General features: G+C 36.7%; 1 protein-coding gene across 3 annotated transcripts in view; it reads left to right on the top strand.

Moving 5' to 3' along the window:
* Positions 1-15972, top strand: part of DPYD (dihydropyrimidine dehydrogenase) — a 365352-nt gene that overhangs the window by 13237 nt on the left and 336143 nt on the right. For all 3 annotated transcript variants that reach the window (XR_012588641.1, XM_074597190.1, XM_074597191.1), the window contains exon 2: positions 9050-9160. Coding sequence is in view for 2 of the 3 variants with exons in the window: in XM_074597190.1 (XP_074453291.1) it covers positions 9050-9160 (111 nt within the window). In the remaining variant the exon portion in view is untranslated. The remainder of the gene's footprint in view (positions 1-9049; positions 9161-15972) is intronic.

Raw genomic sequence — 15972 nt, forward strand, 5'->3', positions numbered from 1 at the left:
CAAATTCTTCACACTTCCATTTTCCTTCTATGTGCTGGTTTCTTTTTTCCTTTTTGATTAGGATGCTCTGATGTATAAAGTTACCAGAAAATCAGTAGTTTCATTGTCAGTTTTGTATTTTACCATTGTATTAAACAGTTACTACTGAAATTTTTGTAGACATTTGCACATTAGTTGCACATAGGTAATTTTACTTGTTGCTTCTTAATGTTGCAACAGATTTAGAAACTCAGTACTGATAGATAGTTGGCATGTTCTTGGAACAAATACAACTGTTCATGTGTTTCAAGCACTGAATGTACTAGATCTTTGGGTGTATATTGTCACTCTCCTTGCGTTTCAGGTTCATTTATTGGACTTTGAAAATTACCTTTAATAAAGTTTTCAGAACATTGCTTTGCTCAGCTAAAATTAGTTCTGCTGATTTTGCCAATGATTAAACTTAAAGCAGTAATAACTTTTAATGCTAATTTCTCTCCTATGATCAAAAGTCAGTAGAGCATTGACTTTTCATTAACTGACATGTCTCTAATGCAAGTTTGGGTTTTGGTTAAGCAAACACCTGCAACTGAGGCTTCAATTGAGAGGTTCAATTATGGGGATACAATGGCCTATTTTTGGTTTTGACACGAAGTTTATTTTCAAAGGCAACTGAGCTTGCTTTCTCTTTCAATCTGTTTGTCTTCTTGCAGAAAATAGAAGTGAGAAGTAAGTGTGTGTGTATGATAATGATCCTTTTTTTCTGTGAGATATTCATTAAATGACTCTTGTTATGAGTGAGCAGTTACAAATGTTATTTAGTATTCCTCATGTAACAGAGCAATTTGATGCGCAAGTGATCCAGGCATAGATAAATATTACAGTGATGAAGCAAAAAAACTTCTGTTATACCTGTGATGCAAACCTAAATATTTTCTGAAGCTTTAAGTTTTGATTTGTAAAGAGGGAAGATATTTTTATTAAGAAGACAAAAAAAGGTAACTTTGAATGTAGTGGGTTTCACAGACTGTGGAGATGGTGCATGTGCGTACTTTTGAAGTAACAGCTGTCATGAAGCTAAGAATCAAGGCTGTGACGTGAATTGCTCTGCTTTTTTGCACTTGGCCAATTGGTTGGATGATTAAAGACTGTCCAGTTAGAGAGAAAATGTATTAAAATGTTAAATATAGGTGTAGAAGGATAGCTGCACCAAATTTTAAACCCTTCTGTTTTTAAAGGCTGTAAATTTAATAGTATTTTAGTCAATGAAATGTTTTTGTAATAATGAATTTGGCTTTGAATAAATCCATGAGAGCTGCACTCAGCTATGCCTTCTCTGAATGTGCCATCTTAGCCATAATAGCTTTTGATGTAGTGTATTGTTTATAATGTGAAAATGTGATCTTATTGCGGAGTACGGTGTTCATGGAGAAGCCTCAGATCTGAGAACTTCGTCTTATAGTAATGTGGCGTTTGAGCCTGCTGTAAACTGTGTGGCTTTTAATGTGTACGTGCTTACATTAAATATGTGAATAATTCACTGAATGCTGGGATGCTGCTAGGATACTTAAAGTTAAGCACAGAGGGTGAGTATTTTTGCCCTGTGAGGGTCAAGGCGCTTCTGCAGATTAGTTGTGTCAAGGAGGTAGCATGCGGAGTTTCCAGTGGAGTAATTTACCACCCAGAGCTCTTCCAATAGCGAATAGTGGTTGGTATAGTTGGGAAGCAAGTAACACTTTTTTGTTTTCTATTGTAATAAACCTTTTAGAATTTACAATAATACCTAGAATAAATGCATTGCTGAGGTAGAGAAATCAAGCTCTTAATCTGAAAGTTAATGTGTCAACAAAATTAGGTAAACCTTGTTTAGGGTTGTGCAATTTTTGTGCTCTGTTAATCTGTAATGTATTAACTTTGGTTATATAACAGAAAATGCATGAGGTATACCACACTTCTGTTAATATAGACATGTTTATAATTAAGACTTTCCTGGCTTTTGTGGGAATGATTTAGAAAACTGCTCCTTTTGTTAAGAGACAGTATTTACATACTGCAGGGAAATCTGTGGTGGTAGATCTGTTTTGGAAATCCCCCTTCCTAAGTATCTAGTAATGGATCTAGGCCTGCACCTCTAGGATACCAGTATGCTATGATATTATTACAGGATAAAGAATAGTCTTAACTCTCACTAAATATTAGAGGCTGTGTAAGGAATGCAAGAAGCCGGAAGGGTGTTTGTTCTAATATAGAAACAGTCTGTTTTACAGGGAAGTCTAAAGCTAGGTGGAAGTGTGAAGATAAAGACTGAGCTGCATCAAAAGAAGCGTGGCCAGCAGGTTGTGGGAGGTGATTCTCCCCTCTCTATGCTCTTGTGAGACACGACCTGGAGTACTGCATCCAGCTGTGGAGCCCCTGACATAAGAAGGACATGGACCTCCTGGTTTGAGTCCAGAGGAGGGCCATGAAGATGACCAGAGGGCTGGAGCACCTCTCATGTGAAGACAGGCTGAGAGGGTTGGGTTTGTTCAGCCTAGAGAAAGAAGGGTCCACTCCAGGGAGACCTTATAGTGGCTTTCCAGTACTTAAAGGGGGCCTACAGGAAAGATGGGGAGGGACTCTTTATCAAGGAGTGTAGCGATAGGACGACGGGTAATGGTTTTAAACTGAAAGAGAGGAGATTTAGATGAGATACTAGGGAGAAATTTTTCACTATGAGGGTGGTGAGACACTGGAACAGGTTGCTGACAGAAGCTGTGGCTGCCCCATCCCTGTAAGTATTCAAGGCCAGGCTGGATGGGGCGTTGAGCATCCTGGTCTAGTGGGAGGTGTCCCTGTCCATGGCAGGGGCGTTGGATCTAGATGATCTTTAAGGTCCCTTCCAACCCAAACCATTCTATGATTTTGTAGTACTTACGTGCTGTGATAAAGGCAGTGACCTGTCAGTGCGGAGTTAGAATATGCTTACCACAAGATCATCCTTTGGCCTTTGAGTTCTTGCTCTTTTTTGAGACTCTGAGCTCATGTGGCTCAGAGAAGAAATAAGTCTTGTGATTAAAAATTGATTAAAAGTTTTCCCAGGTGTGTTTGAGCTTCCTGCCCGTATGCACACCAGGATTGAGGGTCAGGCCCCAGTCTCTTGAGCCTGTTGGCTTCTCAGTCCCAGTCTGCTCTACTCGCATGTTTCCTAGTCACAGGCTGCTGTCTCTCCACAGAAGTGGAGCCTCATCTTCCAGCTCTCTGGACCTTGAGGACTCTGGTTTGAAGATATCATAATAATGTAAATTGCTGGTGACTTTGCTCACACATGCAGCCGTTTGTCTCAGTAATACAAAAATAATTATTTGGGGAGTTACCTTCTGAGTCCTATTCTGAACCTATCCCTTCTGGTTCTAGACTAGGGTTCTCCAAAGGCTGACCACACTATTTCCCTGACATCTGTGGTCATTTCACATTTCATCTAGCTTTCTCTGGCTTTCGCTGCCTCACAATTAAACCGTGCCTGAACTACTGTGAAAGCACAGCTTTTTCTCCTTTTTGAAATTTTTGGATGAATTCCTAAGATGTATTTTCAGCCAGGTTACATAAATTGTTTGTGAAGATTCTCATCAGTTCAGATCTTCAGTAAGGAAATACACAAGCGTCAATTTATGAGATATTCTGTCATGCGTAAGCATGTGGGAGAAATTCACGTTTCCCCATATTCTTTCAATAATGAAAAATAACATAGAGTTAGCTTTTGGAAGACATGACACCATGGCTACTTATTTTTTGAAATGTTATTTATGTTCTAGTGTTACAAACTCTCCTAGGACTAGAAGTTGCTCTTGGCCATTTGGTAATGAAACTTTCACTTGTAATAGTTTGGGACTTTACAGGGTGTTTGAAGTACTGCATCTAACTGTTAGTGGTTCATGCAGCTTTCCAAAAGGCAGAGTAGATGTGAGAAGTAAATTGTGAACTAGACAATTTAAATAAGATATTAATAGAAGAGTTCATGCCTCAGTCATCTTTTTCTTGACTGATGTGATTTTTAAGCAATACTCATTATTCTGGGTTATCTAACGTTACGAAAACAAATACTTCTAGCTTGAGTTCTTTGGTCTTTGACTGACTAACAATAATAAATAAAATTAGTTTCATGTTCAGATATACTAGTAAATAAAAACCCAGGTACTTGTTTCTGTCAGTGAATTAGCAGTTGCATAACTTCAAAATTAATTGTTTAGTACGCTCATTATTCTTAGAAAAAATAAATATGTTCTCATTATGTTCACTTGGTGAACATATGTATCTTGCAATACATTTAATGTTACTTGCTGTGAGGGAGATTACAACTCTTCTTAAGGAAATTGGGTAGATTAATGGAGTGGGGTGGGTTAAATTGCTCTCCACATGCATTCCCTAGCATGCTTAGCCTACTACTGAATTTTAATTGATATGTATAAAAGAGTTTAGCTGAGGATGCTCTCTGAAGCAACTGGAGTAAAATGGAATATAACTTGTGTATTGCATGGGCTGAGCTAGGTAAATGTGCTGGTTATTGTGCCCATAACCGTAGTCTGCATGTGAACAGTTGTGTTTTCAGCAGCTGGACAGAATCCATGAAAAGAGCAAATTATTACTTTGTCTTATTAAGAAGCCCATGCAGTTTTAATACCGCAACCTGTGACAGAGCCTGAAGACGGTTTTTCTGATCTTTATTCTTGCTTTTAATTACTAATAACAAAGATGAGGATTACTGAAGACTAAATACTCTGGATGGAACTCATTGGTTTCAGTAGGTGTTCTTCCAGAAGCAGAGTAATCTTAACTATCGTATTTTTACCAGATTTCCTGTTGTGAATGAGAGATAAGGTCCACATAACCAAGATACCTTTCTAAGGTTGTTATTTTGAGGGGGGAGGGGCGGGGAAGGAAGGGCAGGGAGGGAGGGGAGAGGGAGAAAAAACCTGAAGACTTCAAAGCTTAGTGCTTTAAAGAAAAGCTTTCCAAATTTGGAATAATGCCATATATTTTACAAAGATAATGCTAGACTAGCAGGACTTTTTGACAACTGCCTTGAAATTACTGGAGTCCCATCTATGATGTACATTGTACTTTTTTTTTCCTCTATAAATCATCCCCTCTTTGGCCTTCTTCCCCCCGCCGCCCCCAGATGATGGTGTGTTCCAAATAAGCATAGTGCTTCCATAACTTTGTATTTATTTTACTATCATGCACTTAGTTAAAAATCAGATTTAATTGCAATAGTTTCTTATGATTTCAGTTAAAAGGGTGGCTTTATGAGATGGGAATAAAATGGGCGTGACGCTTTTAATGAAATGGAATTTCTATACCAGAAATTTATGTTGAATCACTGTAGAGCATTTGCCAAACCTGTCTTGATTGACCCAAAAATGCGGTATCAGAAACAGGACTCCCAACTGCAGAATGTGTCCTATCCCAAATGGCTGCCTTGAAATCACTTATTTTGGAGTAATATTAATTCAGATTCTTGATAAATTACTCACTGTAATATAACATAATGTTTTAAAACTTTTACAGCCCTTCATTAATAGATGATAGTGAAGATTAGAGCTAGTATTTTTTTGTGTAGACTTCTTAATCATAGCCTTTAAAGTAGAAGCTGAGCAATAAACATCTAATGAATAGCTTATGGCAAGTTTATTCTCAGAAGCTATGTTACTGTGTTGGCACAGATCAACATAACCATTTATCACTAAATTCTCAAAATTTAAAAACTGTAGCTATCACTTGTACATGCTAGTCATTCTCAACGTACATTACATATGGATAGTTTACAGCGTTTTAGGATACTTGCAACCTAAAGCAATGTATATTAGTCATAATGAATACATTCCCTTCTAGAAGAGAATGTATTAGGGAATTAAACCATTCTGTAATATTCTTTTAGCTTAATCTTTGTCTTTTAAAAGTCGTTAAAGAAATCATTGTCATGGGTTATTATTAAAGGAATTCCTTAAAGTAGTCATATTTGAGGGTGTCATCTGCGAAATATATTGAGTTGTGTTCTGCAGAGACAAACCACTTGGCTTTCTTCCCAAAGTGAAGTCTTCAAATTAATCTGTGGAAATAATGAAAGAAAGTATAATACTTTGGTGGTGTCCATAGTCATCAATGTTTTGCAAAGCTGCAAGCTTAACTCTACTATCCTTGTTGCGTGGCTGAGCCACAAGTGTGTACTCAACATGGACTGAATTTACTTCTATGTACTTACTCATAGCCCTATTTCTTTCTCCATCAACATAGTACCTTACTAGATTTCTACAAAAATATAGCAGCATTATATGCTGATTTGCAGCCATTACCGATAATGGTTTTATACCTACTTTATTTTTAATGAAATAAATGTGGCCATTTATGCACAACACTGAATATATAATTCATAGCTTCCCCATTACTATACAAATAGCATCTTAACGTGAAATCCAAAGTTCATAGTACTCTGAAAAGTGATATATTATGTATCCACATCCCCCATTCTTGAGTCTTGCCCTTTCAACATCTGGAGAGATCAAACAACAGCTCATCTGGCAAGAATGAGAATTTATGTAGCAGTGTAAGCATGGGATTGGGACAAGCAACATCACAGATGCCCAAATAACTCTCCTCACCGATGAGCCCTCTGCCTGGTCAGATGGCCAGTGTGTTTGGGAAATAGGGGGTCTCAGGATTCCTTTCTTGCAATCTTCAGTGGTTAATTTTTATTTAGCTGGGTGCATACATTAAGTGTTAGTTGCAGCACTCCCTCTAGAACTGTCTTCTTAGTAATTTTCCACTTACTGGCTGACCTACCTGAATTTATTTGTTAAATTTACTAAATGTCTGACTAGCCATAAGCTGCAGAAAACCAACCAGGGAACTGAAATGAATAGGAAGAAAACACCCTCACTAATTTTCCTTTCTGACAGTTTAACAGACCCAAAAGCATTTACATTACTTTCCCATTTAGGCAGTTAACTTCTGAGCGGTTCTTAAACACCAGGGACCTCTAACTAGAACAGCCACCTTGGTCAGCAATCCAAGATTTAGGCAGATAGTATATTATTTAGGTAGTGGGAATATAAGCAATTTTTGTTTTGTATATGTGATTTAGTATGTTCTGTGCTGGTTTTATTTCAGATATAATTCTGGGACATGCTGCGCTACGTAGTCCTTTTGGATTTCTGCAACTGTTGCTCTTGGAGCCATGCTCCCGCTGCAGAATTCCAACAGGAGCAAACATATGGGGATTCTTCCGTCCTTGGCTTGCCCCACCATTTGTTCCACGTTTTAAACCAACTGGTGCTGTACCCAGTGGAGTACATCTGTTACAGTTTATTACTAGAAATTTGCAATTCATTTCAGTTTGCTAAAATAATTATAATATTCATGGCCAAGAGTACTGCATTAAGCAATTACAAAAGAGAGGAAGCAAAATTTTGCTAAAGCGTATGTGTGATTCAGGACCTACTGCCCGGTTTGGGTGATTTGGGCACTCAACAGCCTATCACCAATGAGTCAGATGTGCTCTGACAGTTGAGTTTGATCATCTTGAGAAATTAAAGTAGCAACTGAGATGCTGTAAGTGACATCCCTTATGTGAATGTCCCTGCTCTGTTTTAATTAAGAATGAAATAAATTAGCATAAACCACCACTGAATGCATTTGGTTGCCACATCTTGCCTGAGGTACTCAGCTGGGGAACACCCAGAAATGGAGCAGAGTCTTTACTGCTGGAATTGCAGAGGCACATCTGATTATGCCCTCTAACTTCCTGAAAGTCAACAGCACATAGGCTGCTAAATAGTCTGTATCTTTTCGAATGTTGTAACCCACTTTTTTGTCTCTTCATGCTTCAGGCAAATTGGGAGTTACTGTATTGGGCTATGTTGTTGTTTGCAGGTAGAATTTTCAAGTAGGTGAGACTTCTGTTTTGTGGGAAAAGTGGATTACTGATCAGTCCAGAGTAAGCATTAAATAGTTGACTAGAAAGTGATCCCTTTGCATTTAAAAAAAAAAGTCACCATAAATATCAATACAATAAAATCTTAATACAACAGATTACTTTTTCATCATTATCACCCACTCAAGCAGATTTTTAAAATAAGGAAGCATCCTGATGTAATATTCATAACACCATCATACTCATTGTATTCAGTCTCTGGTTTTGTACGTCATTCTCATGCATCTTTGACATACAGTAATAGAATAAGCACACCCTGTTCACTACAGTGAAGAAGTATAGTGATAAAGTAATTTTTTTTTTTTTTAATGGAAAACTTACAAAACCAATTCCAGGAGTTACGCCCAACAATATGCCTGTTTTGGTTCTCCATCGCAGACCTGAGTCTGGATCTGTTGCTCCCATGCTATTCACACTCACCCTTGAATTAAATGAGGTCAGTTTTGATACAGAAACCTGTCATTTGCCTGATTTGAAAAAGAGCTTGGGTTCCAAAAAGCTGATTTAATTTTGCGAGTTTCACTAGTATGATGAAAGATATTACAAACTTCATTCTGCCTGTGTTATCAGACCACCACTGTCACTTAAAAGTACAGATATGTGCACAACATTTGTTTGTGTCCTTGCATTGTAAGAGAATTGAAGCTAACTCATCTGCTTACTAGACATAGAAGCAGATTCCTGTGAAGGGGAAGCTGGAATTTATACTGAAATGATGAAACATCCAGAAATAACCCAGATCCTTTAAAATATTTTTGCTTGTTTTGCTTTACAAGTGTTACTTGGAATGACATAATGAAGCAGAATTATGTGTTTCTATATGCTGTGCATAACAAACGTCCGGGAATGGAAATGATTGTCATGGCCGCTAAATATAATTCTGTTTTCTAGTAGTCCTAGAAATATCTTTAAATACTCAAAATCTAAGTGGTGTGGACAATACAAATCTAAACAAATTCATATGAAGTTGGGCTATGTTGTTGAGTAATTGTGTTTTGTTTTTGCATAGCACTGTAAATTAGTGTGTGAGGTATAATTTAAGAGGCTTTGAACTTTTAAAAAAATTTTATCTATATTTTAATAGTTTCTATTCTTTTTCTACAGAACATTCTGGCTCTAAATCCCCGAAAACAGATACATGCAACTCTTCATTCAACTGCAGCAAAAAAACAAGTCAAGAAGCAATGGAAGAGGAATTCTGACAAAAGCTGTTCAGTAAGTGCACATTTATTATTGCATCGGGAACATGCAATAAATCACTGAGGATGAAATCTCGGTTGTGTGAGAAATTAAAATTTGAGTTTCCTTTGTTGTTCAGTACCCAAATTTGGCTCTTAGTATTCTGTTCCTGTAGATACAAAGTTACTTTGTGATCAGCTCTTTACTTTTCAGAACCTACAACATGCTATTCATTTTCCTTTTTGGTGATTTAATAAGTCTTTGCTGCAACTTTTTCCCCTTTTGTTATGGAGTCCGATCAGTCTTGAGTGTGAAGTGGCTCACCACCTCCTGAGCCCCACAGAGTCACTCGCTATCCTGGGTAGCCAGCGTCAGCTGCCTCTTCCGTACCACTTGGTCTTTTTCTTTCTGTTTTCCAAGAGTAACACTGGGTAGAGCAGCACTTCACTATCCTTTTTGAGACTTCTAAAGGTAATTTTATTTCAGCACAGAAATAGGGGAACCCATCATCTCTACCTGTTTTGTATATATATGTATGTATATATAGAGCTACCCATATATGTACTTTATATACATGACCGTATGCATATACATTATATATAAATACATAAAGCTTAGATTAAAACATGTCTCTGCATTTTAAATTTTGTGCCTTGTATTTTTTGGGAAATAGGTGGTTTTAGAATAAATATTTTTTCATTATAAACTGACTGTATTCTTCAGTATTTCTGCAATGAGATATCATCATTTTCTCTCCAGGTATTTAGATTCGTAGTCTCAGTGTGATATTTGACTAATCCTATCAGACTTTGTTGTCTCTTTGATCTCTCATCTGATTAGAAGGTTTGTAGTGTTTTTACTGTCTTCCTACAGATTGTTTTAGATAATCCTCTACATTCAGAGGTAGAGCACTACTTCTTCATCTGCAAACTATTTCCCTTATGGGTACAATGTTACGGTGTCTTTTCATAGTGTTATCAAAACATCTTCTCCCACTAAGTAGGAAAATTCAGGTCTCATAGCTGATAATCATTTATTATTTAAAAAAAACCTAAACAACACAAACCAAAACAAAACCCCCACAAAGTTCCTCAATTTCTCAAAATCATGAAATCTGGTGTAACCACCAAATATTTGCTGGGAGGAGCGATGCAGGGTATCCTTAGCATTTCAACTCTACTCTGCTATAGTTTCCTGTTTTATAGCATTGATGGTAAGAATCTCTTTCTTCCTATAGCTAATATTCCTATTTTCTTATTTTATTTATTGCCTTAGATAACGTTATAATAACTGGAAACTAACTCACATGTAAAGCTTCTGTTTGTGAACAGGGGTGGTTATTTTGGGATGTCTGATGCACTTATTGCCCACAACTGCCTGTTCTTGCTGCACAGATAGTTGAGCTGCTCAGCAAGCGGCTCCTGGGCAGCTGCAGTTTACATCGTTATGTTTTCAGGAGACCTGAAATCAATACTAGGCTGTAAACTCCTCTGTTTTCAGAAAGTGTTTGTTAGGAAGCTCTAGTATCATGCAGCAGGGCAGCTAGGTATCTGTGTAGTAACCTGATTAACTGTTCCAATGTAAATGATCCTAATTAGTTAAACTTCAAACTATAGCATACACATATACATCTTCCTAATGATTGTGTTAACACACATTTGCTACAGCTTCTAGGCTTTAATACCACTCTTGGTTATCTCTGAGCTTTCCCCTGTATCAGCCTTCTTTGATTTTTGTATTCAGTTTATTCATAAAGTGTTTGATATTTGAAGGTTTTGTGAAAGTGCATAGCTGTCTAGAAATTGTCTCTCTTCCTGCGTTCCTGCTTTTAGCTGTGCATGCATACCTCATGGTGTCTCAAACGTTCTTGGATTCCCAAGGCTTGGGCTTCTTGGGCTGTGCAAACAGCACCAATTCTCATTCATTGCTAGTTTGCATGCCTTTGATGGATTTTCATTTGAAAGAAATTCTGAGTGTTGCCTAATATTGCAGGATGATGTTCTGACATAGGTTTACAGTTAAATAAACAATTTGGTTTCATAGTTCTGCATTACTGTATGGAGATCCATGCAGTTATCAGGACCCTGCACTGACAGAGGTCTGCTCATGTGTTGCAACTTACAGGGTTAAAGGTTAGAGATAAGCAAATAGGTATACCTGTACATGTAAACACCTTCATCAAAGGTAGTTATTATACTGTATATTATGAATTATTTGGTAAAATGTCACATTATTTAGTTTGCAAATCATGATAAGAAATGTAAAATGCTTGTAATGGTCCTAGTTTTTAGAACTGTCAATCTTTTCTTTACTCAGAAATATGGAGCTTCACTTTTACTGTGCAACATTTACTACACAGTTTACTATTCTGGCAGAAAACCCCCTACAAAACTAAAAAAACCAAACATCAGCATTTGTCTGGTATCCCATTACATAAAAGGCATTAGGAAAAAATGAGACTCTCTACATTCTCTAGATTGTTGTTGATAATAAAATGATAGAATCTTTTCCTAGCCTTCTTAAAATAAGAAAGCTAATGTAGGACATGATACATTGAGCAAAACTTTCTGTTATGGTCCAAAAAGCCATTGGCAGTAATGCTTAGGCCTGCTAATGAACTGACCAAGCTCTGTCTGAAGTCCATAGGAAGTATACTTGTTTGCATTTCCTTAAAATCTGCATTTCCTAAAATCTGGCTTTTAGCTTGTGATTCTTCTAAAGCTGTACTGATGCTGCCTTTGCAGAATTATTGTTGGAGGGAAGGTGGGAGTATGAAAATACAAAACTAATTAAATTAACAGCCCTCAAAACTCCGAACAAAAGCTGCATCTGCTGAAGCATGCACACAGTGACTTTGTAATGTCTAATACACTTCCAGATGGCAGACTTACATATTTCTTCAGAATAATTACACAAGTGAAATTTTAACTCCTAGCCTGCTCTGAGACACTTTGGGTTCCCATTAAATGAGTTTTGAAGTGGAAACTGAGTGTCGGTATCTTTTCTCAACATTGGAAAAGCATTCTCATGAAGGAAGGCTCAATTATGCTTTCAATGAGTGCTATTGTTTATTTATTGTGTTAGCCACCAAATTTTGTTGTAAAAATCATTTATAGCTGTAGATGCAACATCAGTCAGCTTTCCTTCAGAAATTTTAACTCTGAGATTTAGATCAGAGGATGAAAACTCTTTATTGTCGAGTCGCCCTCAGTAACAGTGCTAAACCTGAGAACTAACGCTGGTTTCTTCTGAGTCGTGCTGAAAGGTGGTATAAACAGGTGCTACTAGTCTGTCTGGGGAAACAAAGGTTTCTGTTGGTCAGAAGAAATTAAAAGTAAACGAGTTTTGAGATGGCTATACTAATAGTAAATCTCATAGAAGGAGGCAAAATTTAGATTACATTAGGACATCAATTTACAGATAAAACTAAAGCAATGAACTGTGGATGCTGTGAGGACTTGTTTTGATTTCAGGGTTTTCCTATCTAGTTCAGGATTGTTTGGATATCTGATTTATGTTTTTATTTATGATTTCAAACTCTATAATTCTATTTCTGTGTGTATTTTATGCTTGCTGGCATTTAAATCACGAACTAGATGGGCACGCATTGTGTGCATTTGCGTTACACCCAGCACACTGAATTCCTTGCTTTATGAATAGGGTTTCTAAGCATGATGGAATAAGTTCTGCTTTTACCTTATACACATGCAGGTTTGTTGTTTTAATGAAATTCACCTCCGCAATATTTATAGATTCACATGTCACTGGAGAATTCAGTGCGATATAGTAGTCCAGTCTTTTTTTTGTAATGAAACCTTGGAGGTACCTACTGAGGATAGGTGACAAGATGATAGAAGCCCACCTATGTATTCAGACTTTCTTCAGTTTCTGCATTTAGAAATAATAGTGATAATTCCTCCAGATGGAAGAGTTGGAAGTATTTCAATGAGACAAGAAAGGTGAAAAGGAAACGGCATTTAAATTGGTTTGTAGTTAATTGCCATAGCCTGTAACAGTATTGATTTTCTGGCATTAGTAGCATTGTTCTTTGTCCTTAGGTTTGCTAAACCCGATCAGCATTGTGCAACAAGAGCCTCTCTTCCTTGAACAAAATAATTTTTAAGCTCAGCTGTTTTTTGCAGGAGCATCACTTTTGGGCAAGAGTCTTTAACTGTTGTATAGCTCTTACCAGGCATTAGAGAGAACCAAATTCTTCACCTTGTCTTTTTCTGTGTGACATTAAGGTGCAACTACCAGATTGCTGTGTGCTAATGGTGGAGAGTGAGATCTGCAATGCTTTCAAGATGCAACAGTTCGGGATCTTTAAATTCGGAGGATGAGGTTGCTCCCTTAAAACAGCAGTAATAAGAGTTTGCTAAAACTTCAAGCTGCTTTTTACTTTGACAGTATTTCCGTGGCTGTTGCTGCTATATATGAACATCTGTAAAAAGGAATTCTTATTTAAAAAAGAGGTTTGTAAGCACCTCTTAGTGTACAAATGTCCAAGCTTGCACAGAACCTGTAAATAAGATGATTCTTTCTCAGCTATAATCTGTTACTCTAAGTGTTGCCTTCCAGTGAGATCAAAAAATGTCACGTGATATTCGTGCCCAATCACATAACACAATTACGGAATAATCAAGTTATCAGTTGACAAATAACTGATGGGTTGAAGCAGAAATAGTGCAAATTCCAAACAAGTAGATATGAAACCCAGTTCACCCAAGGCCTGAAATCAGGAACTTTAATCAATAAATGCTTTTTCAGTGAATAATTTGTCCACTTCTAGAAACATATTGATGAAAGATTATGTATTTATAAATAAAAAACAATCCCAAATATTATAAAATAGAGAACACTCATTAAAGGAAATCAACTCAATTATCTTTATAATCTAAATGTATAGTTTACCTTTGCAAATATTTATTTTTGTCTTCATTGCATATGAATATGCAAGTTTAGCTCTTTTCTGAATGAATATACAATGGCAGATGTCTCTCTAATCGCTGCTCTATTCAAACATTAATTGGTAGAACATATGTAGAACTCTACTCGTCTGAATAGGTATAGGATAGCAGCAGTCTTTTTAATCACATCACTATTCAACCACTAATTGGTGTGATGATTAAGGGACATTAGAGGGAGCACTTTGACATCTGATTCTTTGAACTGATGTCTGCTCAGGCTGCACTGTATTCATCATGGCCAGACTGATTTCTTAAATAAAATGCTCTGATTCCCAAACGTGGAAAATATTGCATTAGGATCTATTGAGGTGATTAGGGAATTCGAGAATGATTCTTTTATTTAACTAGTGATTGACTGTATATGCACAAACTATTCATATGAATAATACATGGGTTACTGAGTATCAGAAAGAGCTGGGAAGTAACATCAAGAGATTTTTCCCTTTTCTCATAGTGTCAATAATTAAATATTAATACACATTTTAAAATGTACCAGTTTAATCATTTAGCAGTCAAATTCCTACTCATGCATTTTTTAGATTAACTAATTACTCTGCATTTTCTCATCTAGATACCCATATACTGACATTTGTAACCATTTCACTGGAATAAAGTGGTTTACATGTTTACATATGATATCACTTATACTTGCTCTAAGAAATGCATATTATAAACCTTGAATTTTCTGTTTTATTTTAGTTTCAATGTCTTCAGGTATTTTCATTAGAATATCTCACTAGCTCTTAACTTGCCTGACTGCTACAAATTAGTGCTTTTATGCACTTTTTCTGTGTATCAAGTTGTAAATACTAGCTGATGGCAAGTTATGCCAAATCCTTTTTCAGTCCTCTGCAATAGGTTCCTTTTTACCTTGTGGTTCTGCTGAAGTGCTGTACAAAAACCACCTTTGACCTTTTAACTTCCTCTGTTCAGAGTTCTTCAGGTTTGGTGTTCTTCAGATTTGATGTTGGATGATTCCCCTTCTTATAGAGCAGCATTCACCAAAGATTTTTAGTTCCAGATGCATTTCTGATCTTAACCATTTCAATACTGAAGTGTCTCAGAGTTGCAAATTGTTTGGTTTTACACATACATATATGACAAAATGAAAAATGCTTGTCTGCTGCAAATCCTGAATTCTAGGTAAGTCTGATCAACTCATTCCCCTTCATTAAAGCTGAGCAGATCAGAGAGTAGAGGTAGAACTGATCTTCACTGTTAACTTTTATCTTCTGCTTAGCCTTATATTCTTTTATATGTGAATTTCTATACATGCACTTCCCTGTGGTTATTGGATGGAGATAAAGGTGCCTTGCTGTGTTGGTGTATTGGAAAACAGAATAAATAACAAGACTAGCTTCTCTTTTTTCAGCTCCTCTACTCCCACATTTTCTTTCTTTTGTAAACTGTTGCCTTTCTTTTGTAAACCGTTGCCCATCTTTCTTTTGTAAACCATTGCTTATACAAAAAGCTGTACTGCTCTTTCCTTTCTTCTCCTAGACTTTCTTCTTGTATAGCAAAAGCTCCATCTTGATTCTGTTTAGAAATCTGTAAAATTAAAAATGATCATGAGCTTTACATTGAGAAATTCTAAGTGCTTAAACATTGTTTCTTGGAGAAACCTGTGCCATTGTTGGCCTCTTAGTAATTACTCACTTCAGATCTATTTATATTGTCTAAGTCCAGGAAGACATCTGCTCACTAGAAGTAAAAGGAGCTAAGAGACCAATTTTAGCGTGAAGGAAGTATGGTAGCTTGCTGAATGCTGTATTTTAAGGAGGGCTAGAAGCACTATCCAATATTAAGTTGCACTGAAGTGTTCGTTACAATACCCTGCTTGTAGTTGGTCTGCAACTTTGCCATCTATTTGGAAAAGAATTT

This window comes from Larus michahellis, chromosome 8 (genome assembly GCF_964199755.1).
Source record: "Larus michahellis chromosome 8, bLarMic1.1, whole genome shotgun sequence".
Lineage (NCBI taxonomy): Eukaryota > Metazoa > Chordata > Aves > Charadriiformes > Laridae > Larus > Larus michahellis.